The sequence below is a fragment of the Primulina eburnea genome, chromosome 1 (genome assembly GCF_022965805.1).
Source record: "Primulina eburnea isolate SZY01 chromosome 1, ASM2296580v1, whole genome shotgun sequence".
In the NCBI taxonomy this organism is placed as follows: domain Eukaryota; kingdom Viridiplantae; phylum Streptophyta; class Magnoliopsida; order Lamiales; family Gesneriaceae; genus Primulina; species Primulina eburnea.
Genome location: NC_133101.1, coordinates 57,334,262 through 57,361,286, shown reverse-complemented (window position 1 = coordinate 57,361,286; position 27,025 = coordinate 57,334,262). Strand labels below are relative to the sequence as shown.

Genomic DNA, 27,025 nt, shown 5'->3' with positions numbered 1-27,025 from the left:
ATTTAATCCCCACAAGGTCAGAGATGCGCGGATGAAGATGCCAAAACCACTCCGTCTCATTGTCATTCCTAGACTATTTGAAGCGGGGGTGATGATTTAATCTCTACGAGATCGATGATTCCCCAATCAGATAGAAACAAGGATGTAAAGTTAGTCCCCGCAGAGACGGAGAAGCCTCGATTAGAAAAAATAGGGATTGAGGTGGGATGATGACGAGTTTTCGATTCGGGGATGGGAATGGAGAATGTATCAACGCTCTTGACTCGTCCCATTGTCATCACTATATCGGAAACACACTGAAACTCTTGAAATAATCACGTTTAATTATATAGTAGTTGTATTACAAAACAATATAAATAATTTTTATTTTATATTGTATGTTTCAAAAGAATTTACACACACATACACACGTATATATAATTGATCTCATGGACACCTACTGTGGACATATTATGAGTACCGTTGAAATGATGTTTATCTATTAAATTTAATAAAACTATAAGATCAGTCAAGAGTAGTAAAGTGGTATTTAAAACAAATATGAAAAAATGCTTCTTTTTTTTAGTTTTTATTAATTATTTTCATTAATTAGAACAGACAATGTAATTAATCTGGTTTCAGGTATTTTTTTTTCTCTAGTTCTTTTGACAGATGATTGGATATTTATGTGTGCTTTATGTCACTATGCCAAAAATCACTTTTTACTTCAGATATTATCTGAAGTAATAGGGTACTTAAGTGCCGAAGTATATGGACGTGAAGTAATAGATGTACCTTTTACTTCGCATAATACCCGAAGTTGTAATATTGAAAATACCGAAATCTTTTGGCCGGTTTTGGGAGAAAAACCGGTCCAGAATTAGACCGGTGTCGAAGTAATAAATGTGTTTTACATGTAAGTGTTTTTTCTATAGATTCTTGATATTATTTTGCTTATTTGTTTTTTGATTCCTAATATGGACAAATTATTTCTGGCATCATTTGTTGTTTTGATCAGTTTAAAAGTTTATAAATTATTATTCGAACTCGGGCCAATATTTTTTTTAGATGAAAAAACCACAAAAATTTGATTGTAGGTCTCTTATGAGACGATCTCATGATTCTTTATATGTGTGACGGGTCAATCTATCAATATTCACAATAAAAAGTAATACTTTTTCATGGACACAAAATACGACCCGTAAAACCGTCTCACACAAATTTTTACAAAAATTTGATACATTTTTCAAAACAAATAATGATGAAATTAGAGCATCTCAATCAAATCCATCTACAAATAGTCATTAGATTTCCGAGAGTTTGTCATGCAAAATCTTTAAGGCATAGTTTGGTACACATGATAGGATAAACATGTGATATATAATATAAGGATAAGTTAAGGATAAATAAGATGTAGGATATTATATTTAATGTTTGGATATGATTTTAATAAGAGTGATTAAATTTATATATTAGATTGTAATGACAAAATTAACCTTATCATAATAAATTTTATAATTTCAAAGTTGTTGCTTGAGTTCATATTTTTTATCTGTTTATGTGTCGATAGTACTTGTATGATTTATTTATTTTTACCTAATTTTATATATTATATAATATGATAATTGAGCCCTTGATTTTTTGAGTCAAGTCAAATATCAATTTTTAATGTTAATCGAATGATAATAATAATTTTTTTGAGATTTATAACAATTATTTATATAATTATCTCGAATTCATTTATATAATTATCATATTATATAATATATAAAAATAAATAAAATATTTATTTGATTTTAATTTCTACCTACTAGCATAGATTTATAAAAAAATCATTTATAAATTGAGGATAATTAAGTCATTTGTAGTGTATTTTATCATTAAATTAAAATTATCACACCTTCTATTAGAGATATTTTATCCTTCCAAAAAATTATTTATCAAGGACCATGATATTATCATGAACTTTTTAAAAATATACCAAATATGAGATAAGGATGATTATTTATCAATCCATCTCTTATCCCATGTATCAAACTATGCCTAAGAATTGAAATCAACGAGAAATCTGATATTCAATCATTCGAACGTGTCCCATGATTGGGAGCGTGAATATAGGAGTACCCCAATGAAAATCGTGATAAAGCTTATATTAAAGTTTATCCATTTCGAGGCATGCTTTCAAAATGTGACGGCCTAATATGATTTATTAACATACAATCATGATTAATTAATAAATATAACAAATTGAATTAAAAATTTTTGTTATTTTATAAAAATTTCGGTATGATCTTTTTAAATTAACATTCTAGAAAAATAAAATACTCAAAATATATAACATGCATTTTCAATAAACATGTGTTGATCAGACACAATTACAACATAAACAGGCCAAAAATATCATAAAACCGAAAAGATTTGATAATAACATAATACAATCCTCAAAATATTCAAAATACGACTCGGGATATACTCTAATAAAAGTAAAACTCCATAATATATACTATCTTGGAGACGACAACACGACATTGTACCTAAATACAACTGAGCTCACTCTCAAGGAGCTATAGTACTTCTCGATGCTTCCTCTCGAGAACATGAAGTCGAAGCACATGTGCTACAACCCCATCTTGGGTGTCAGAACCCTAGTACGAAATATCAAGAAATCATAAAATATAACATATAAAATATAATGATATTATGCATAAATGCAATGCATGTACATGCACAATGTATCGTGATAGCATGGGTCAAATGATGAATAATTATACATAATATGTTCGAACTGGTCCATGATTCAGTGGATCGTATCTGCCGATATAGCTCCACTGCCTATTTTTAACTGATCGATAAGGTAATTTTTAAAAATGTTGGGCTCAAGTTAACACCCGAACTAGGTGTCAAGTAATTTTTTAAAAAATGATGATGAACTGACGTCTGTTCGTCAGTGTAATTTGCAAGGATTATTTTTTTACTTTTTTTGTTTCTTTATTTTTATATTTATATATTTTAGTAAATTATTAGTATATTTATTTTGTTATATATATATATATATATACATATATATATACACACATATATCTTCTTATTTTTAGACTTGGAATTGAATGAGATGAAATTAAAAGTTATGTTATCGTCGAATTGAAAGACTATCATGAAGTTGTAGAAAGAGTTTACGTGAATTCAATTAATGTAATTTCCCCGATCAATATTTACGGTCTTCACGAAATAGATTAATACATGCTGAATTGCGATTTTATAAAAGATATTTGTTACAAGAACAAGATTATCTCCTTAATTATTTGAACTCAAATACATCTTGTATAAGATACGATAATGAATGCAGATGATTCAAATAAGGGAGAGGTTTTTTTTATATATGGATATGGAGGTAATGAACTATGTATCGCTGATAAAATGTTGATTTTTTTCATGATTTGCATTTCTTTGAAAGCTTAAACGAATTTAGAGTGCTTTAAACGTGAAGGTTGTAACTCAAGTTATATGGCTACGGAATATATATTTACTTGGATTATGCAATGACACTAAATTGATTGTGAAAAGACTTGGAAAACATGTTTTGGAAGGACAATTTCTTACTTGAAGGAATACGGGTCATAAAATACTTATTTCAAGATTGTCATTGACCATTCTGATCCATGAATTTTAAATTCCAGCGAAGTAATATCATTTGATTTATCATATGTAATGACAATTGACAAAAGTCAACGTCATTCATTGTCTCATGTAGAACTTTTTTGGAAGAACATTGTTTTTAGTCATTGTCAGTTGTATGTTGCTGTATCCAGAATCACGAATCTCAAAATTCTAAACTTTTGACATGTAATAGTGATAATAACGAGATTAATTGTATGATATATAATATTTATTTATTTTAATAATTAGGGTTGGCAATGGTCCGGGGCGGGGGCGGGTTTGCCATCCCCATCCCCATCCCCGAATGCCATCCCCACCCCCATCCCCGTCCCAATCCCCGCTTTTTCGGGTTCGGAGAATCCCCAAACCCGAAACTTCGGGGATTAACTTCCCATCCCCGCCCCCATCCCCGTTTCAAAAATATTAATATGGTAAAACGATGACGGATTCGGAGATTTTCTCAAACCAAAAATTATTATTATCTATTATTATTAGAGATAATTTTAATATTAATATCAATATCAATATTAATAATAATAATAATTATTATTAATATTTTAAAAAATAATATTATTATTATATTATTAATACTAATAATACTATTATTTTATTATTGATAATATATTTTCGGGGCGGGTTCGGGGATTTCGGGGATGGGGATAGTAATCCCATACCCGCCTCGAACTACATCGGAGATTTTTTTAAATCCCCGAACCCGAACCCGAAAAAATCGAGGATCCCCATCCCCGTTTCGGGTTTTCCCCGCGGGGCCCCAAACCCATGGGGAAAATTGCCATCTCTATTAATAATTAATTATATAAAATAACATAATGTTTAAACCAAGGCTTTTTAAAAAAATAATATAAATTTTAAAACTATTTAGTAAAATATTGCAAAAGTGAGACTTTTATAAAAATAGTGCAATTTGGAACAAATTCTTTCGGATTCTAAACTTTTTAAAAAGTAAAAAAGGTCACAGATTCAAATGGATCCGTGAGTCTGTCACGAAAATGAATCCGTAATGCACCCTGTAATGCACCCAATATCTCATCCTAAGTATGGAAAATAACATATTATCAAGTAAAAAAAGGCCACTAATTTTTGTTCAACCTCTGTAGTGCACCCAATACCTCATCCTAAGCATGGAAAATAACATATTATCATATTCATATTTCATATATACAAACCAATCATTCAATTTTTTTTTAAATACAAACATGGACTGTCATATCTATGCAAAATATTTCAGAACCATTTTTTCGACTATACCCACTCATAATTTGCATATAACAATTGATGATATAGTCTTTCAACGCATCCCCAAACAACAAAGCACAGAATTCAATGCCACAAATTTGAATCTTTCTCCTTCCCACACAGTACCACTACAAGAACAATAATATAGTTAAATCCAATAAAATATAAACATGAAATAAATTTAAAAATTGCAAGAGGTGTACATTAGTTTTTCCCATGTAAGATATTTTATTATGATGTTGCTCTTTGTCCAAGACTTCATCGCAACCACAAAAATCTTGTCTACTTTGAAATTTTTAAGTTTTGACTCATCTTTATCTGCAGATATCTTCTCGTCTTCTACGCTTGTGTTTCCGTATGGAACAATAAAGATTTATCAAAAAATTAAATAAATGACATCATTATAAAAAAAATAACAAAAATCAAAACAATTAAAATGCACGATACTGCATCACTAACTACACGATACTCTTTGTGTTCTACATCGGACTTTATGTTGCGTCTTAGGGTGGAACTTGGAGGAGTGACGAACGTATTTGGCTTTCTCTTTTTTCACACGATCAGTTCTTGTCGTTACATTCTTCACAATTGAAGATATAACATTGTTGACATTGTCCTCTTGCGAACTAGTGACACCATTACCATCATCTTTTTCATTTACTACCTCTCTCGAAGAATCCTCCGTGCGAACCTTATTTAATTCCATATCCAACTTAGTGAAACCAACATCATCGCATTTAATCAAATCTGTCACAACATCAACATGATGTACTTCATTGTATCCACCTAAATCTGTGTCAAAATCTTCAAAAGAAACATTCTTATCATCAATTTTCCCTCATCAACATTAACATCTACCAGACCATCACCACCATCCTTTGTCATATTTTCATTACTTTGAGAAACACTTGTCTCAGTATTTGAATCTCGTGGAATTGGTCTTCCACAAGTTTTTTCAATCTCCTAATTTTTCATGTTGTTTCCTCATCCTTCATTTTAGATGATATCTGAAAATTTAATACCAAAAAAATTCAACACCAATTCTGAATAAATCATAAAATAAATTTGGTGAATTTATTTGTTTACCTTTACATTTCTCTGTCTATGACCAAATAACTCCAATTATTCACCAAATGGAATTATTTCAAACACCTTTTAGGAAAAAAAATTGTCAACTTTGCTATATTAAAAAATATTCTTAAAACAAAATACCTTCGTATGAGTAATTCTTTTTAGCAAAGTCTCTATTTCTTCAACTTTTAACGGGATCTTGCTTTCACCCCACTTAAACAAACGTGGATATGTATGTGGAGATCCGAATACAACTCTTAAGGAAGGAATTTTTTCGTACACCCAAGCCTACATAAATAAAGATACAAATGTTATAATATAATATTAGTTAGAAAAAATAATAAAAACTCACTATCATCCCGACAACACAACTATCCAAGTATGTTTTCCTTCCTATTGCTCCTTCCAAATTCCCAATATGTGCAAAAATTTTATCGCATAAAAATCTATGAGCAACGTCTCCCCATAAATATCCAAAAAAATTCGGCAAATCATCGATGTATGAAAATACAAACCGGGGTGTCAAATATGTACTTAGTGGAAATACTATGCAATTCAACGCAAACAAAATAAACATTCTAACAAAATCATCCAATTGTGATTCATCATCTGATTCAACTAATAATAAGAGATTTTCAGAAATCGTCTTCCTCATGGCTTTGCTAAGCTCCCCTGCAAAATAACGTGATAAAAAATTTAAATTTGTTATGATCTTGGTTTACAGGTTGGCCCCCATGAAGTAGACCAAGGACGATAGAAATCTCGAATGATGTGAAAGGGACGACAATGCCCTTCCCAACGACAAAAGATGATGAGTCATTGTTGAAGCTCTATAATATCACATCAACTCTGGTGCTGTATGTAGTGACCCGTTCCAGAATCACCTACTAATCAAAAACTAAGCATGCAATTAACCTAATTAATTATAATCAGAGATAACAGCGGAAATATGGCCAACAACAATAGTTATACAACCCAATCGAAATCGAAGTCTAGACTAACTCAAAATGAAATATCCAGTACAACCATATCGAATCAAATGGAAAACACTGAAAACTAAACCAACCAGCTACTCAACGTCCTCCTCCTGCTCCTCCTGAGCCATCCAACCTGAGGCCTGCCCCGTGGGAATGGGGTGTCCAAGAATAAACAAAACCGAGGACGTGAGCGATAAGAACGCCCAGTACAAAAGTATGAGTATACAAACCTATATGAAATGCACATGCTATGATATGATACCAGGGTAGTCAAGAAACAGGAATCACAAAGGATCTCAAAATGCTCAGTCTAGAGGCGCCAAGTGGATAGTGCCGCGCGGTCCAACCTCTGGGTCACTGCATCCACTACAAGACAGACGTGGACCTAAAATGTCCCGGACCACCGAAGCCCTCCCGACCCGTCGGCCACTGTGTACTCTCGGTGTCCATGCGTCCACAAGACAGGGCTGAGCGGCCCCAAGATATAGCTTATCTCGAAAGAGATACAGCTCAACAGTAAAGGCTATCTCGAAGGAGATACGGCTCAACATGATATGCAATATGCATCATAACTCGTGACATAATAGCATGCATCATATGACATATAACAATGCAGCAAATACTCATGCAACACATATATGAATGTATACTCAACCAGGATATCTCGGATAGTACTTTCGTACCTCTATCACAGCAAGCCTAGCCTTACGCAACACCGCTAATCAGGTCTAGCACAAGCCTACGCATCAAAAGCATACTCAATCAATACTACCATGCTCGACTAGCAAAACCAGTACTCCCTAGTACTACCAAAGGTTTAGGGTTTACCTTCGTCCGTCGACAGCCCTTTGATGTCGATTGCCTTGAAACTCAGGCGCCGCTACGCTACTACTCCTGGCAGCTCTTGGCTATCGCTCGACCAACAACTAACCTTAGAAACCTTCCAAATCCTCTCAACTATGAGGCAAAATCATGAATTGGCAAGTCACAAATGAGAAATCCGAGCACTATTTATAGGCCATGTTCGGATCCTCCGAACAACACTTCGGAACGTCCGAACGCTATGTGTCCGTTGGCTCTTGACAGCTCATGATCGGATCCTCCGATCATACACTTCGGACCGTCCGAACATGCATGGAAAATGACGTGTCGATCAACACTTGACACCTATGATCGGATTCACCGAACTACACTTCGGATCGTCCGAACTGTTCGGTGCTTCCGAACCCTCTTCGGTCCGTCCGATCATGACCATAGCCAAAATTATACCTTAAACCTTCTTAATCACCATTACTCCGTTAATTACCCAATTTGGAATTCGGGCTACTACACTGTATATGGAGAGTTTAGTCATCTTTAACCATTTACCAAAAGGAGTACTAATGATCCTTGATTGTTGCCTCCCACTAAGTTTTGGTTCAAGCTTGTTCATTATTTTTCGAAAAAATAGAAGAACATCGTGACATTGCATCTTTTCCGCTTTGCATTTGAGCATCATTATCATCGACATTTTTTTAACCATTTCTCGACAAAACAAAACAAAATTTAAATATATTAATATAATGAATAAAAAAACGTAAACTTCTAAAATTATTCCAAACAACAAGTACGATCAAAATTAATAACATAACAAAATAAAGACAAACAAAACAATGCAAAGTATATTAAAATTGACAACAAACACTTGCTTGTTGTCACAAAGAAGAAAAAAAGCATGCAAATACTTCTACACGACTGACCAAAGAGATGATTGTACGACCTACTATTTCATCATAAACAATAAGTTCATAAAACAACTACAATTAATTTCAAACTTTAAAAACAAATTGAACTTAAAAAATTCATAGACTCCAATGACTTTTACAATTTATCGTGCAAGAATACCACAAAATATCAGCAAATGTTGCCTCCACAAAAATCATAATTTATTTAACGATTGCGGTCAATCTCAACCATTTTCATTTGAAAAATCTAATATTAATATATATCGCAACCATATGCACGAAAATTAATAATAGATCAAAAAACAAAACACATAAGCAGAAAAAATAAATTATAATCAAATACAAATATTATACAAAGTTAGCATGTAAATTGCCAATAGGTCCATCATGCTAACCTTTCTATCATTATTCCACAACCAACCTCAGCTGAAACAGCAAAAATAATTACTTTTCCCACATATGCTTCTCTTCAATTAGCTAATCAATTAAAAAAAAAATTGGCAATCTCAACATCTACATAATATTGATTAATGGAACAAAAAGGTATGATAGTTTGAACCTCCTTCAACAGGGATGCTCACTTTTAAACTTACTCAACATAATAGTCCAAATAAATAAATAAACGCCTACTCATATGATAAATCTTGCTCCAATCCATTTCTCACAACAACAATGTCATAAAATTACAGAAAACCAGGAAGCACAACAAAATCCACAAATTTCTTACAATTTCAACTTTACAGAGCATAGCAACAAGTGTACCTATCAAGATTTTTTTGTTAAAAAATACTACGAAAATTTAGAAAAACGAATTCATATGGTTCCGACTCTTTTCTTTTAGTCACATGCGTACAGGAAAATATATGTATTTTTTGGCCAATTTTTTTTTTTGCTTCCAGTTGCCTTCAATGTGGGTGTCGACGCAGTGGCTTTTGGTGGCTAGGGAGAATAACATTTCTTTTTTGCGAAATTTCGTGACAATATCATCAATCAATTACAAATGACATTTCTATTTTTTCCAAATTTCGTGAAAATACAAATGGCTAGGGACAATAACATTTCTGTTTTGCGAAATTTTGTGACAATAACATCAATCCATAACAAATGTGCTAACAAATATCAAATTACCGGAAAAATCGAGAAGAAACTCTTATATTTTGCGAAATCGTCACAGTGACATAAATTAAGAATGAATGTGGTAACAAATATCAAATTAATGGAAAAATCGAGCGAACAAAAAAAAAAGAAGAAGAAATTCACTTGTTTTGTTTTCGTGATTTTCCAAAAAATCTTTGCTCCGTGATTCTCCAAAAATGGGCAGATGATGTCACTTGGTTGTTTTCATTCTTTCTGCTTTATGTAACCCATTTTAAATTTTCGTCGTTTAAACCAATGATTTTGTTGGGGATGTAGTTTTGAAGGTGAAAGTAGAAGAAAGTTTAGGGATTATTTGGCAGATGAAAATAAAAAAAAGACTGAACGTGTACCTAACGATATGTAGGATGAACGTCAGCCGCTAATATAACAGAACCCAAGTTTTGTTTTTATCAAATTAAAAAAAAAGGCTTTCTGTGTATGAAAGCTTGATTTGCTGCATCTATGAGGTTTCTTCTCCTCCGACCCAAAACGTCGTCGTTTCACCGTCCCCTTATTCCTTCTATCATCTCCATCACCCACTAGTTCAGTATTCAATCAAGCAACTTCTCGATCTCGATTTTTTCAATCTTCACTTAACTTCGTCGATCATTGAGAGAATCAATTCATATGTTGCTACTTGCATTGATCATTGAGGTGATTGTGATTCTTATTTCTCGATCGTTTATAATTTCTGAATATATTTTAGTCTACTATCAATTAATGCGCTCACAATCTTCCAGAGACGGATCAAACGGGGTGGGAAGTTGGTTGTTAGCTGAAAACATGTGCCCGTTTCATCATTATTATTATTATTTATTTATTTAGATATGGAAAATTTTGTCATCGCCTGGAGTCCTAGACAAAGTTTTAGGTTTCGTTCCTGCTAATTAGAAAGAGATTGAATGATATCTTTATTGCAAACGTTTGATTTATATATCATATTTTACTGATAGTTTATACAACAGTTTGTTTCTTTCATAAGTTCGTTTCAATCTCTAAAAGATTGATCTTTTTGGTTTAAGTAAGGTTAGTTTGTAGTTAATTAGGAGAAAAGAAAATGGCATATTTCATAACATGGTGAGAAAGAGGTTCATGTGGTTTATTATCCCAAGTTTTCTGGATTGTGTTAAATTAAATTCTGAACACCTAGCTAAATCATGAGTATGTAGATTCGTTTGAGGTCTCAATATGTTTAGAAATAAAGCGATCGAACCTCTGAAGTTTAGTTTCTCCTATGATGTGCTTTGTTGGAAACTTTTGACGCTGCAATGTTTGGACAAAATACATTCCCTAACTGTTCTAAGATTGTCGATCCGCAAAGCTCAGTCACCAAATCCATTTTCCGTTCTTCTATTTTACAGCTGTGGGAACTCTATTGTGATGGCAGACCTTAAAGAACGCCTGCTCCTACCAAAACCTGCTTCGGCTTTTAGTGTCAGAGATTCGTTGTATAAGCCGGCTGCCTCTGGCTGGCTAGGAGTGGATGTTTCTGGCCTCAAAAAGCGAGGGCAAGGCCTTAGATCATGGATACGAGTTGATGCAAATGGGAATTCCCAAGAGATGGAGGTTGACAAGTTCACCATGATGCGGCGTTGTGATCTTCCTGCACGTGATCTAAGATTATTGGATCCAATGTTTGTTTACCCCTCAACCATCCTTGGTAGAGAGAAGGCAATTGTAGTGAATCTTGAGCAGATTCGATGTATTATTACTGCAGATGAGGTTTTGTTGTTAAATTCCCTTGATAGCTATGTACTGCAGTATGTGGTGGAGTTGCAGCGACGTCTACAAGGGGCGGAAGTTGGTGAAGTTTGGCAGTCTGCAGGTCCAGAATTAAGCAGAAGAAGAGGAAGCATGAATTTTGACAATATGCTAGCTAATGCATATCCTGATTACTTGCCCTTTGAATTCAGAGCTCTTGAAGTTGCCTTGGAGACTGCCTGTTCTTTTTTGGACTCTCAGGTATGCAATAAGAACCTAGTTTTCCGTTCATTTCCCTTACCTTTATCTGTTTTCATTTCCTTTTAGACATAGATTGTGCATCTCAAATGATATGATAGACATAAAATTTCCTGATACTGAGAAGTGACGCTAAAATTTCGATTCTGGATCTGTTAATGACACTCTGGATGTACTTGACATAATCTTTTCCTGTTGAAAGCACCATATAATAGTGGTCATCTTTGTCTGTGAGTGTGCTTAACGTTTAGAACACAGAATGAAATTTGTCTTATCAAAATTGCTTATTATGTAAATGGTGATGGTTCTCCTCTTTCTTTCTTCTTCGTCTGCTTCTTCTTTATCTTATCTTATCTTATCTTTTTTCGAGTACAGACATGAATCTGTTCTCCATTAGTATAATGTCAAATGACAAATCATTCATGATGTCAAGTTTTTATGTTGACCATTTGAATACCACCGGATTCTGGTTCTTTATAAGTTCTGTAAATATCTCGTGTTCCATAATTTTTGGATCATATAACCAATAGTTATACTCGGATTTATAAAATCTTTGAAATGAAGGCAGCAGAACTAGAAATTGAGGCATATCCACTGTTGGATGAATTTACGTCAAAGATCAGCACATTGAATCTGGAACGAGTTCGCCGATTAAAGAGCAGACTTGTTGCATTAACTCGGAGGGTTCAAAAGGTCTGAAATCAATCTGACCATCGTTCATGTCCCCTGGTGATCTGGTTCTGATATATACTTCCTACATATTTCTAATGTTATTTTCTAGGTTAGGGATGAGATAGAGCAGCTCATGGATGATGATGGAGACATGGCTGAAATGTATCTTACTGAGAAGAAAAGACACATGGAATCATCTTTTTATGGAGATCAATCTTTGATGGGAATCCGATCAATTGATGGGTTGCTGTCTGTTTCTGCACCTATTTCTCCTGTTTCTTCCCCCCCTGGTGGCAGGAAGCTTGAAAAAAGCCTGAGTATTTCCAGGAGCAGACAGGAGAGTGTCAGGAGTTCAGAAAGCGTTGTTAATAGAATAGAAGAGTTAGAAATGTTGTTGGAGGCATACTTTGTTGTCATTGATAGCACCCTCAACAAATTGACTTCGGTATCATCTACAACCATGTATGTGCATTTTCTTATGTTTATTCTCTCTTGTTGTAACAATTTCTTGTCTAATTTTAGCTGAAGGAGTATATTGACGATACTGAAGACTTCATCAACATTCAGCTGGTGTGACAACCTTTTACCTACTCAACTTCTTTCTTTATTCCTGAAGAAATACACGTCTTCTGTTAAAAGCAAGAGATGTGTTTCAAGTGGTGTGCACTATTTCTAAATGAGTTGTGGATTAAATGTGATTAAAAATCTTCTTTCATTACATGGACCCTTTTAACAATTTTGACCTGATAAACAAACTGTGGATGAAATTTTGTTTCTAGCTGCTTAAAGGTTGTAATTCTTAATCGTTGTGAAAAAAACTGGGTTAATATAGAAATCTTCATCTGTATTGATTTATTAATCTGAGATTCAAGATAATGGGAGGTGCAATTGTAAGTCCTGATAAACCTTAGAAGCCATACTTCTAATCTATTAACCCCTTCAAAAATCATTTGAAAAGATAATGTTGGGGTACCACTTGAGATTCAGAGTGCCTGTTGTGGTAGTCTATGTTCTCTGCATTTCTTTCAACATGCTTTGAATTTTTTGATGCTTGCTTTAGTCATCATAGTCAAATATCCACGGAATTTCAATGTCTAGTTTATGGTGTCAAATGAATTGGATCATAATTTTTGTGCAGGATAATGTTCGAAACCAGCTTATACAGTTTGAGTTATTACTTACTACCGCAACATTTGTTGTTGCCATATTTGCTGTTGTAGCCGGTATATTTGGAATGAACTTTCCTGTTCCGTTGTTCAATGACCCGGATGCATTCAAGTGGGTCATGATAATCACTGGAGTTTCTGGACTCATTATGTTTTGCCTATTTTTATGGTTTTACAAGTATAGAAGGTTGATGCCGCTATAGAAAATGGATAGAGCAGATGTATCTCTGCTCTGGTTACCAAGTTGTTCAGGATCCAGACTTGAGGTACAGGTTCTAGCTCGTGTAATTTCACTTTTCCTTCTCATTTCTGTCTCTGCTCTAGTCACTAAGTTGTTCAGGATCCAGACTTGAGGTACAGGTTCTAGCTCGTGCAATTTCACTTTTCCTTATCATTTCCGCGAATGAGGAAATGGGTTTCGAGGTCATGATACTCTTCCTTTGGTCTTTGCCAATTACCGGTGTTGTCATCCTCCCAACTGTCTAAGTGGTGGGCTGATTGTCCCTTGCTGCAGCCTTGCTTTTCTTGTCTATTTCCCAACAAGGAATGGAGCTGGGATCCACTTACCAAGTATCTTCTCCGTGGACTGACGTGTTTCAGGTTCTTGGCAATGTGCCAGTGGGCTGTGCTATATATCCCAAGTGAACTGCTCATAGTTAGTTATTCACAAGTCTTGATGAAAAAGATGGAATTTTAAAATGATTAGTCCTAATTCACCTGTATAATCGAAAATGATCTATCGAAATTCCTTGTAGCTGCCATTCACCTGGATAAATTAAAGTTATCTATCGAAATTTCTGTAGAAAGGTCAAAAAAGGCGTTGTCACTTGTGTTCTTTTGTTCGCCAGTATGCCTTATTTGTTATTGTTTTCGGCAGCGCTAAAATATAATCATACGTACAAGTTGATCTATTTTGTCATTCAGTTCATCGTTCGTCTGATTTACTTTGTTAACCAGTTTAAAAATTTGTTTGGTAAGCATAAATTTAATTTGTATATTGATCAGAAATAGTTGTCTGACTTAGAAAGGTAATCGTGATAAATAAACTATCATCTGAAGTTACGATCACTGACAAACTTTCTTCCCTCAAATATTGATGAACATGAATTCGACCGAGATGCCTGTTGACAAAAAAATGATTGTGGATTATACCGATAGATAAACTTTGGACCAATAATGTGGAAATATAGACAAAGATTGGACACCCCCTTTAAATGCATAATCTTCGATTAAAGTTAGTCTGAATCGCTTTTATTATCAATGGAATTGATTGGTACAGTTTTCATATGGGTTAATTGTATATACCATATTTGTGAAATTCTCCAGATTTTTAGAAACCATCGTGACAAAAAATCTATTAATTTTTCGTATTTTCAAATCTTGAGCACATAATTCCTTGTCCGTATATACACGCAAGATTTGAAAACATGAGAAATTAATATTCATAGGAGATTTTCAACAGTCTCGGGATTTTTAGGTAGTGTATAGAATTAATCCTTCTCATATTTGTTCTACAGAGATTTTGCTGACATTATTATCAAATCACCATATGCATAAAATAAGATATTGAAATAATCAAGACGCAAGATCAGCATATGTAAAGGAAAATTAGATATAATTCAATCTGCTAGCAGCTAGCATCTGAGATGCGCAAATCACTAAAATGATAGAAAAATTGCACATCTGATAGATGAGTGACACTTCATGAGACCGTATCACGGATCTTAATCTGTGAGACGGTCAATCCTACCCATATTCACAATAAAAAGTAATACTCTTAGTAAAAAAATAATATTTTTTCATGGATGACTCAAATAAGAGATCCGTCTCACAAATACGACTCGTGATATCGTCTCACACAAGTTGATGAGACATGATTTCACTTTTACAATTTTGTTGGAAAATAACATTGGGTGGATCATATTTTATATCGAATGTCTTAATTTACCAAAATTGATTATTCTATTCAAAATGTAATTAAATCATTTTAAAAAAAAATCATTTCCAAACTTTCGAAATAAAATCAAATATTCAATCGTAGTGTGTACATTTGATTGCACGTTTAGTTATTATTCTTTTTATTTATTTTTTATTTTTGAAGTTACACGTTTAGTTATTTTCAATATAAAATAATTAATTTATGAACTTTATGGATAATAATATCTTTATCTATATATAATATGTGAGCACAATATACAAATTCTATGGAGTCATAATGTAGTTTTGGATTTACCTAAAACATCATCCATTTTATCAAACTAATTACATGATTTTACTATATTATTGAAATGTCCCTTACCAGGGCACGCTACTTATGAAGATTTACGCATGCAAATAAAGCTTTAAGTAACATAATCGAAAATCTTAAACAACAGAAACATAACTTAACTTAAAATTAAACAACTTGTAAGACTGAAATACTATCAAATTAAAGCTTATACAACCATATTGAACTACTGAATCAAAAATATATTTCAAAGACCGAATGATCGATAAACTAGCAAACATATACCTTCTTCTGCTAGTCCAACTTTGAGCATTTCTTATGTGTTGGAAAAATTAATGCAGTGGTTGGGGAAAATCATATATAGTTTGGTTAAGGAAAACATAGAAATACGTTTCCCAGTAATTAGAGAACTCTACAAATAGAACTCTCTCATCTCATTTTATATTATCTATTCATTGAGTTTTCTATTATCATATATCATTTGAGTGTTTACTTCTATAATATTTGTGAGGTTTTTGTTCTCCTGTATTAAGAGAGTGTATGTTCTCTTTGGAAACACAATGAGTGGTAGTACACCATAAATATTATAGTGTAATTTTTTTTCCATCTTGTACGTGGGTTTTACCCAAATAATTGACGCATGTGGGACAAATAAGTGGTACAGAGCCTTGGTTTAAAGCCTAGACTGATCTTCCACATCAGAAAAGATTTTTTTTTAATTAAGGTGAGATTATTTTGTCAAGTCGACTAAATTATTTTAGACATAATGGCGGACAAGTACGAGATAACAAAGTTCAATTGAAGCAATTTTATGTTGTGGAAAATAAAAATACAAGTAGTTTTAAGAAATGAGAATTGTTTGGCGGCTATTAGAGATAAAACGATAGAAATGACTGACAATAGAAAGTGGAATGAGATGAATGTTAATGATGTTGTCAATTTACACTTGGCTATAGCAGATGAAGTATTGTCAAGTATCTCTGAGATTAAAACACAAAACTTATCTGTGATACTCTGACAAAGATGTACAAGGTCAAGTCAATACACAACAAAATTTTCCTAAAGAAAAGACTTTATACTCTTTGGATGTCGGAATCCTTATCGATGACCAATCATATCAACACACTAAATACTCTATTTTCACAACTCACTTCTATGGGGCATAAAAAAATAAAAGAAAATAAACGTGCAGAGCTTTACTTCAAAGTTTATCAGATTCATATGATCCACTTATCATCAACTTAATCAACAATATTCTTATGAATTCTCTAAAATTCGACGATTTATTAACAACGGTTCTTGGAAAAGAAAGTCAGAGCAAGAATAAGAAAGAAATGTTGGTAACTTCGAAGCAGACAGAGGCTTTACCGATTATGGACCGTGACTCCAGTGGGAGCCAAAGACGAGGTAGATCAAAGTCGAGAAGTAAGAAGAAAAATATTTAATGCTTTAAATGTGTTAGTAAATGACACTTCAAAAAAGAGTGTACGGGTATTAGGGGTGGGCATAAAACCCGAAAAACCGAAAAAACCGACCGAACCGAATAATTCGGTTTAAATGGTTCGGTTTTATCGGTTTTTTCGGTCGGTTATGGTTTTAAAATATATAAAGTTCGGTTTTTCGGTTCGGTTTTCGGTTTTAAGCCCCAAAAAAACCGAAAAACCGAACCGGCCATATTTTTGTTAAATATAAGGTTTTTATGTATAATGGGTCATATTATTGTTAAATATAAGTATTTTTATATATAATGGGCCTATTAAGATTTAAGAACTTAGTATCATTAACCCTCAATTTTTCAATCCGATCGTTTTCTCTTATTTCTCACCACTCATCAGTCGACGTTCTCTTTTTTTCTGTATATATTTCTTTAATATTTCGTAAGATTATTTGTGTTCCATTCGAGCTAATTGACACCTTGTTATCATTCTTATTACTGAATATTCCGTTGGATTCAGGCATTTTCCGTGTTTACATGGTTAATTAGTTATATATAGTTATTATATTCGTATGACATGTTTATACACAACACATGTAATATATATATATATATATATATATATATATATATATATATGATCAAGTCTCACAAATTAAATATTTGAAAAATACTATGATTTAGATTTTAAAGACATAAAGTGACATATAATTTTATCTCTCAACAAATTTTAGCCAACCGTATATAACCGGTCGTAAAAACCGAACCGTATTACAAAAAAATCGAACCGAACCGTAATAAAATGGTTTGGTTTTGGACTAGAAATATTCAAAACCGAAAACCGAAAAACCGAACCGTTGTAGACTAAAACCGAACCAAACCGACCGTTGCCCACCCCTAACGGGTATCGAGAAGAGTTGTCAAGGAAATGTGGCCAGTACTTCAGGTGGCGGTGCAATATTATTCAGTGAAGCGGCAACTGTTGCAGAAGACAGACACAAATTTTGTGACACATGGATTATAGATTCAGGAGCGACATGGCACATGACGTATCAGAGAATGGTTTGATCATTATGAACAAGTCTCGGGAGGATCTGTGTTCATGAAAAAAGATCATGCCTTGGAAATCAATGGGGTCGATACTCTCAAAATAAAATTTTTGATGGCACCATTCGCACCATACATGAGGTACGACATGTGAAGGGATTCATGAAAAATCTTTTGTCCTTGGGACAATTGGATGATATCGGGTGCAAAACCCATATCGAGAATGAGATCATGAAAATTGTGAAATATACGCTTGTGGTTATGAAGACGGAAAATGTTGCTGCAAATCTGTATGTACTTCTAGGAGAAACAATAATTTTTAGGTGTTTTCTATGTAAATCTCAGTATCCAATTTTATACTTTATTTTGATATTATTATCTCAAGTTGCCGTACGTGAGACCAACATTAGGAACCACCATGTCCGCTTGGTCCATCCAACCTGAGACCTGCCTCGTGGAATAAGTTGTCCGAGATGAGAACAAAGACGCAAACGACAAATCGTCCGATACGTAAGGCACGAGTATACCGACCTATACGCAAATGCATGCAATATGTACCGGATATCTGAGTGATACCCTCGGATTGAGGATGGGCTCGGCCCGCTCTCGATAGCCCATCTAGTTGAGAACTCGGCATTCAGGTCATCTAGGAGGTCATCCCAGCCGACCTCTCATAACAGCAGTTCCATCGATCGGGGAGGTCCGCCGACCTCCCATGCCGACCTCCCAAGATGATGCCGAGCCGACCTCCCATAACAGCAGTTCCGTCACTCGGGGAGGTCAGCCGACCTCCCACGCCGAGCTCCCATGCCGACCTCCCAAGATGATGCCGAGCCGACCTCCCAAATTATGATATCGGTGTGATTGGAAACATCTCGGCCGAGCTCCCATGCCGACCTCCCAGGAGGTCCTGGTGGCAGGCGGGCTCATATCTACGAGAGCTCTTATTCAGACATTAAGTGCGTAGCCCACAGAGATCAAAGCCCAGAAAGGTAAAGCCTGCTAAAGATCCAATCAAATTGAGCACTATATCCAAACCAAATCTGGCACAAGATCTAGCCAAATCTTCCGAAGATTCTGAGGATCTAAACCTACCAAAACTAGGACTCTATGGTTCACCTATAAATACCAGGTTTCGTTAACTCTTTTTTCATTGAATTGACACTTTTCACATTCTCTCAGCACACACATTACTCTCTCAATTTTCTATACTCTGACTTGAGCGTCGGAGGGGCTACGCCGGAACAACCTTCCGGCCCCCCTTCTAACACTCTTGTTTGTGTTTCTTGATTTCGAGGTGTTGGATCTGAGCTCCACAGGTGACGTGCCGACCTCCCAGCCAGCGTATCGCGGTTAGATCCGAGCTCTCCAAGCAAAGACCTGACCTCCCAGTTAGCATCACCGATTTTAGCGATATCACTGAGATCAAACAATATTGTGTTGTCGCATCATATATATCTCAAGAAGAGATCGAGTTTCAGAATGTGACCCTCTGATACCGACCTGTACGCAAATGCATGCCACATGACAATGAATCGGGTGGGAATTGTGGGAAGGACAGACACCGGAAAATCTAGTATCCTGAATGTTTTATTCCGTCTCAGCCCAAATTTGTGGTGGATGTATTCTTTCGGATGGTATAAACATTGACGGTATCCCAATTAGATTAAGATAACAATTAGAATTTGGCCGTAGAGAAAATATTTAGATTATGATGGTCCATATGAACTTTCAGGGCCAACCTCGATCCATTCCAGACCAGCTGCGATAAAAAGATTTGAGGAAAACTCAGAAAATGCTGTCTGAAAGATGAAACTGAAGCAGCTGGAGGACTAGACAGTCGACCGAAATATTGTTCTTCATTGGTCAACAACAGCTTTAGCATTGCTTGTATTGTTCTGAAGCCGTCTAAGGTATAAAAACCGATGAAGAAACTAAGTTGCACTATGAGTCAGTGGTTTTTGCAATGATGATCATGTCGAACTAGAAGTTATTTCAGGTGCTCTGCTTGGGATGAGTGAGCGGCAAACATGGATATGCAAACGACTCCTAAGCTGCAAAAGGCTACTGCAAGTGAATGTAAAAGCAGTACGATATTGTAACGATTGCTCATCTCATTTCCACTGTTGTGACCATGGACCACATGATCCTCTTCTTCGATCAAGGAGGGTTGATGCTAATTTCACATTAGATATGCTTTCCGTTTTCTTGACACCATAAGTTCTTTCAGTCTCGCTGTATTTCTCCACAGGTTGAACAGGGAAATCCTCAGGTACTTTTCTTCTTGATGAATTATCTATATTTCCTAGCTAGCTCCGCCAGAGCATTGGCCTTGTGAAATTATATGCAAGTTTCTGTAGTTTTCACTGATATTTCTACCTTTTATCAACTCTAAGCAGTTATCAATATGCTTCTCTATCTGTACGTTCTTGTTTAATCTTACAGACTAGTGCTACTGTATGCGGAACATTTTAGTTAAATTTGAAGCATATTGACGAATCAAATTGATTATTATATATGATCACTTGAGTTTAATTAATAGAATAGAAGTACAGATTCGAGGCAAAGACAACCATGATATTTTAAAAAATTTATATGTTTTTTATTTAATATATGTCCAATTTAAAATGTAAAAAAAATATTATGTATATAAGTGGTCAAGCACAAATGTTGTATGTGCAAAAATAATTATGGATCCAAGGCAAAGAGATTTGAAGTAGTGGTTATTTTTATTTGCGTGGGAAATTAAATTAAGAGGTGTGATAGTTTTAATTTGAGTAGAAAATTGAATAAGAAGTTAATGAATGTTTAATTAAATTTGTAATATACTTTGACTTATAAAATTTTATCAAAATATTTATAGAATTTTTAAAAATTTCACCAACAAAAAACAATTAGTTATTCTAGGAATTTAAATTTTAATATATAATGTGTTGACATCAGATCTTGCCAAGATATAAACAAAGTGTGAAAACTAAAAATTATTTTTAAAAAAAAAAAACAATTCATATATACATAATCTATATAATTTTAAATTTTTTAATTGATCACTAATTTTTGGCTATCTGAACGTCGTGCAAGATCTAGCATATATATTAAAATATAAATAAATCATATTAGTCAATTTATAAATAGAATAATTCAGAAAAAAAAAGAGCTTCGAGCAAACGTTTTTCTTGGGTCAACGGGTAGTACTATATGGCATAGTTTGGTACAAGAGATGAGGGATTGATAAATAATCCTCCTTATCTCATGTTTGGTACATTTTTAAAAAGCCCATGATAATATCATGAGCCCTTGATAAATAATCATCCTTATCTCATGTTTGGTACATTTTTAAAAAGCCCATGATAATATCATGCGCCCTTGATAAATAATTTTTTAGAAGGATAAAATATCACTTCTATTAGGTGTGATAATTTTAATTTAATAATAAAATACACTACAAATGACCTAATTACCCTCAATTTATAAATAATTTTTATAAATCTATGCTAGTAAATAGAAATTAAAATCAAATAAATATTTTTATTTATTTTTATATATTATATAATAGATAATTATATAAATAATTAATATAAATCTCAATAAATTATTAGTATCACCCTATTAACCTTAAAAATTGATATTTGATTTGACTCACAAAATCAAGGGCTAAATTATCATATTATATAATATATAAAATTAAGTAAAAATAAATAAATCATGCAAGCACTATCGACGCATGAACAGATAAAAAATATGAACTCAAGCAACAACTTTGAAATTATAAAATTTATTATGATAAAGTTAATTTTGTCATTACAATTTAATATATAAATTTAATCACTCTTATTAAAATCATACCAAACATTAAATATAATATCCTACATCTTATTTATCTTTATATTATATATCACATATTTATCATATCATCTATATCAAACTATACCATACCATAGATGGACCAGATAGCTACAGGGAATCAGGAATTCATGCATGTTAATTTATAAATAGAATAATTTAAAAACAAACCTGGATCAAAGTTTTTAGAGTAGCTCTATTGTGAGACGATCTCACGAATATTTATTTGTGAGACATGTCAACCCTATTGATATTCACAATAAAAATTAATATTTTTTTGTTGATGATCTAAATAAGAGATCTGTCTCATAAAATATGACTCGTGAGATCATATCACATAAGTTTTAAAGTTTTTACTTTGATATTGTTTAAGAAGTCAACGGATGCATGGTACTATATATATATATATATATATATATATATATATATATATATATATAGAGGCGATGGACAAACTGTACCGACAGAACAGCTGCTTAAAATTCAGAATTCCAGTAGAATTGATCGAAGTATGAGTATGGACATATGGGCATGTATGGGAGTGTTGTCCCCTTTCCCGTTTCACTTGTTTTTATGGGTGAAGCCGCAGACATGGGTGGATCTATGTGGGAGACAGCGCGACCCATGTAGAATCATGGCGTTGGTGTCGCTCTTTCTGAAATTGATCCAGTTCGCCACGCTTTTTTCGGCGTCCGATGCTTCTTGGCCGCCGCCTCTGATTTTTTGGCCCTTCTTCATTTATGGCCAACTGGTCAACTTCAGGTGACAATCCCACTTTTCTTTTCTCTACGACTTTCGATGTTTCTATGTGAAATTTTGGGATAGGGAAACATGCTTCTCCGATGATGCCATTTCCACTCGGTGATAACAGATCGATATGGATGCGTTACATGTTTTGGTTTTGAGTGCATGTGGACTGATTGCATTTTGACCCCTGCTAAAATTAACATGCATAAATTCAATATATCAGTAGGAATAGTTTGGTCCACGTTGATTTGTTGGAATACAAAGTGTTTAATTTTATTAGCATAACTTGAGGATTTGGTGTTTTACCGTGTGATTCGACGTTGATACATTGAATCTGATAAGACGCTTGAATTTTAAAGTTTTCGTGAACACGTGCATGACAGACAATATGTATAACCAATGAAAATCGAAGCATGATACATAACAAACAAATGAAACAATTTCTTGATTAATCCAAACAAATGACGGATTGAACCAAACAAGAGGCAGCCCGTTTTGACTGCTCTAAAGTGATGAATTTGAAATCAATCAAAGCACGACAAAGTTTTTTTATCGCTAACTAAGACATTAATGATAGCTTCATGCAAATGTAAAACAGGGTGTTCGAAAAGCTGGGAGAATCGGGAATGTATTATGGCGAGCGATTCGGAAAAATCATTGCATGGAATACCGACGCCAGAGTGAGAAATCTCGCAAACGTTCGGTACTGTGGGAGCTTCGTGAGCCTTGTCGCTTTCCTCACTTGGGATCAATCCATCTACATTGTCCTATGGCTGATAGGACTCATATTTATGATCAATTTGGAAGCAGAGGAAGATCCAACAACTCGCGCGAAGCCATTCTCGAGTTAGCAGCTCATCGGAAATATGGAGCAACTGTGTTCATGCAAATTTGCTTCAATCTTTTATAGTCTCGTGGTCTGCACCAACTACTGTAGTTAAATTTCTTTTGCAAGTCTTTTTGTCAAGAATAACGTTTTCTATATATTTCAGAAGAACATATTGAAGAATGACTAAAGCAGGTCCTATATTTTTTTGGGTAATATTTTTTTTACAGGTAACCAAAATAAGATATTGATTTCATAAAATTGATTCGGTAGATCATCTCACAATAGATTTGTGTTAATCAATATGCATTAGAATTAAGGGAACTACTCTTTATAAAATTTTGCTATCGTAACCATTATATTAAATTTTCTTTTAAATATTTTTTTATGTAATTTAGATGCTTCTATTATTTTATATTAGTAAAGAAAATTAATTTATGGCATGTTGACTTGATATAAGCTAATCTCATATTCAAAATAAAAATAATAATTTCTGAAATTCTTGTATTTTGATTAGAAATATATATTTTTTTATAAATAAAAAAATAAATTTCTATTTTTTAAAAAATATGAATTGTTTTATGAAGCTTCAAGAAGTTTTCTGACCTTGGAACTGTGCTGCTATGACAAACGTGTCCATTTAAAACGTTCTATATTCAATTGTTATTAATAGAAATATAAATTTTAAAAATACTTTCTATATAAAAAAGTATATTTTTTATTAAATAAAATAAAAAATTTAGATTTAAAAATATTTATCTATATATTAATTAAAATCTAATAATTACACATCCCGACCCGATTACTAAATAACCTTGTTCACCCATGATGAACAAACAGAGCCGACAATCTACGGTGAATCAGAAAGAGAGCTGCCTCGTTCTAGAATCTCCCGCAGGAGAATGGGCATATGGGCATGTATGGGAGTGTTGTCTCCATTCCCGTTTTACTTCTTTCTGTGGACGAATCCGCAGACATGGGTGAATCTCTGCGGAAGACAGCATGATCCTTGTAGAATCATGGCTTTGATGTCGCATTTTCTGAAGTTAGTCCAGTTCGCGTCGCTTTACTCCGTGTCCACTTTTTCTTGGCCGCCGCCCCTGTACTTTTGGCCCCTTTTCTTCATTGGCCAATTTCTCAACTTCAGGTGGCAAATCTACGACGATGTTCATGTATATTAAATTTTATTGGGATTTTGACAGCAAAGAATGTTTCTTTATCCATTGCTTTTTGGGTTCTTTATAATTTGGTGTCATGTCGTATTGTCGTTGCAAAGTAGTCAATTGCTTTCGACCCTTTGTAAGACTAAAAAAAAAATGGAAAATATATGTTTCTAAATTTAATATATCAGTAGAAGTACTTGGTCTATCTATATATATGTTCTATAGATATCTGCACACCTTTGGATCATCAGAACCAAAATCAACTTTTTTAGTATAAGTTAGGGATTGAGTGTTTTAATGTGGATTGGATTTTGATAGATGAATTTGAATTGGCTAGTGCAGATGAGTAATTACCTTTTTTCATCATCTGCATTCGTGTGATGAAACCGTAGTGTTATTCATATGTTACAATGTTAACGTGCTAAATTTTGTATTATTGCCAAGTGATAACACTCTTGGAAATACGATCACAGAAAGAAAGCTGTGCTGTTGCTTCAGCTCACAGTATTGGTAAAGAGTAGTTAAAGAACTGAAAGGATGAAGGTTTTGTGAATTGCTAACTAGGGCAGTGAGTGATGGGACATTGATAATTTGGCAAAGAGTGTATAATCACCGAACGCACATTTTAAAACTACACTCTCTGTTGGAAATGAATTTTTGTAAGATGGTTCTGTTTACTGCTAAGAAACACATGTTTCTTGATGCCGTTTTTTATAATGAACTAGTACGATGATATGTGTCTTCCATCTCAAGATTATAATGCCTCAATATTTTGTATTACTTGAAGTTTTTGTTTGTTTTGTGTTGTTTGTTAAGCATTGGTTCTTTTCTTTCATGTGACATGAAGTTTTGGTGTAAAAGCCAGAATGGATATGGGACAATTAGAAAATGAAAGGGTGTGAAAAATTCTTTGAAGGAGAAATGAGGCGCAACCTGATAAATGGAAAGAAGTTGGCTTTCTTTCTTTTCATCATCCAGTAGTGGATGAGTAAATTGATCTCCCGTTTTTATTGTGCTTTATTTGAAATTGATTTTTATTGATCTCCAGATCACCTAATATCAAGTTAACTTCATCATCATATCATGTTTTTTTTACTGTTAAACCATCTCAAGCATTCGATCTGTCTTGGATAGTTTGTATCTCTTCAATCAGTTTAAAATCGGAATGAATAAGCATAGAATTGAAGAAGATACTAGGTTCTAATTCTTGTGTTTATTGTCAAAGTAATAATAGCAAAATGAAATTCTAATCCTAAACCTGTAGACTCATGCTCACATACGGCTTATTTGATGGCTAAATGGAATTTTTTGTGCTTACCTTGTATTCTTTACAGCTCACTTGCCTCCCGCTTTAAACGGTTGTTTCTAAGAAGAGTTTAAGAAAAGGTTGGTGGGAAATTGTTTCTAAGTAATCACTAAGTGAAATAAAAATGGGGAGAGGGGAATGTATAAGTTACATTTTCTGGTAAATTCACAGTAAAATTAATGTGGCATTTTATTGATATGTATTCGGTCAGGAAAGGAGCAACTGTCCTGCATTTTCACCTCATTCAATACCTGTTTAACTATATGAAATATTTTACATTGTTATCTCCATTTTCTGCTTTAAACAGGGTTTATCAGCTGCTGGGAGAATCTGGGACATATTATGGCGTACGTTTTGGAAAGAGCATTCCATGGGTGACTGAATTCCCATTCGGAGTGATCAAAGATCCTCAGTACGTTGGGAGCATCGCGAGCCTTGTTGCTTGCCTCGCTTGGGTTCCATTCATGTACATTGTCCTGTGGATTATAGGATACATATTTATGATCACTGTGGAATCTAGGGAGGATCCAGCAACTCGCGCAAAGCCAATAATGAGTTAGTAGCAGGCACACCTATGTTGCCACACCAACCACTCTCGTCATCAGAAACAACATTCTCTCTTTTGGGAGCAATCAAATTTTCTTACTTTTTGTAGCCTGGTGCCCAATATGTGGACCTTTTTTTGTTAATTCGTTTTGCACGTCTTTTTATCAAGAATGACCATTTCAGATGTTTTCTTGTTAATAATTTTGTTGTGGTCACTGTTGATTTACCTATTCCTGATACTAAAGTGGCAAGGACGCAATGTTAAAGTGAATTATCCTTTTTAAAC

General features: G+C 33.9%; 2 protein-coding genes and 2 long non-coding RNA genes across 15 annotated transcripts; 2 read left to right on the top strand and 2 right to left on the bottom strand.

The window, feature by feature from the left end:
- Positions 1-5,244: 5,244 nt before the first annotated feature.
- LOC140812915 (uncharacterized) lies at positions 5,245-6,791 on the bottom strand. Of its 3 annotated transcripts, none has more exons than XR_012113789.1 (4): positions 6,337-6,791; positions 6,106-6,252; positions 5,980-6,045; positions 5,247-5,900 (listed from the first exon to the last, which is right to left on the bottom strand). It is a non-coding gene; the product is annotated as an uncharacterized lncRNA (long non-coding RNA). The 3 variants fall into 3 exon arrangements; XR_012113788.1 differs by having other exon boundaries at positions 5,250-5,900; positions 6,317-6,788; XR_012113787.1 differs by having other exon boundaries at positions 5,245-5,900; positions 6,106-6,785.
- Positions 6,792-10,203: 3,412 nt separating this feature from the next.
- Positions 10,204-14,370, top strand: LOC140833314 (magnesium transporter MRS2-1-like). Of its 10 annotated transcripts, XR_012118415.1 has the most exons (8): positions 10,204-10,456; positions 11,164-11,764; positions 12,326-12,454; positions 12,543-12,878; positions 12,956-13,003; positions 13,572-13,656; positions 13,784-13,865; positions 13,947-14,369. XR_012118415.1 is itself a non-coding variant. In XM_073197703.1 (7 exons), exons 2-7 carry the CDS (start codon positions 11,183-11,185, stop codon positions 13,789-13,791), a joined length of 1,188 nt encoding a protein of 395 aa, XP_073053804.1. In that variant the 5' UTR covers positions 10,204-10,456; positions 11,164-11,182; the 3' UTR covers positions 13,792-14,369. The 10 variants fall into 10 exon arrangements, 5 of the variants coding, with proteins under 5 accessions (XP_073053804.1, XP_073053795.1, XP_073053815.1 ...); XR_012118409.1 differs by having other exon boundaries at positions 13,572-13,865; positions 13,947-14,370; XR_012118428.1 differs by lacking the exon at positions 12,956-13,003 and having other exon boundaries at positions 12,543-12,895.
- Positions 14,040-14,502, bottom strand: LOC140833368 (uncharacterized). Its single transcript, XR_012118446.1, has 2 exons — positions 14,366-14,502; positions 14,040-14,316 (listed from the first exon to the last, which is right to left on the bottom strand). It is a non-coding gene; the product is annotated as an uncharacterized lncRNA (long non-coding RNA).
- An 8,132-nt stretch (positions 14,503-22,634) lies between these two features.
- On the top strand, positions 22,635-27,024 carry LOC140833305 (uncharacterized). Its single transcript, XM_073197683.1, has 4 exons — positions 22,635-22,913; positions 23,497-23,733; positions 24,623-24,871; positions 26,501-27,024. The coding sequence occupies exons 1-4, from the start codon at positions 22,663-22,665 to the stop codon at positions 26,751-26,753; spliced, it is 990 nt and encodes a 329-aa protein (XP_073053784.1). The 5' UTR covers positions 22,635-22,662; the 3' UTR covers positions 26,754-27,024.
- Position 27,025: the final 1 nt, after the last annotated feature.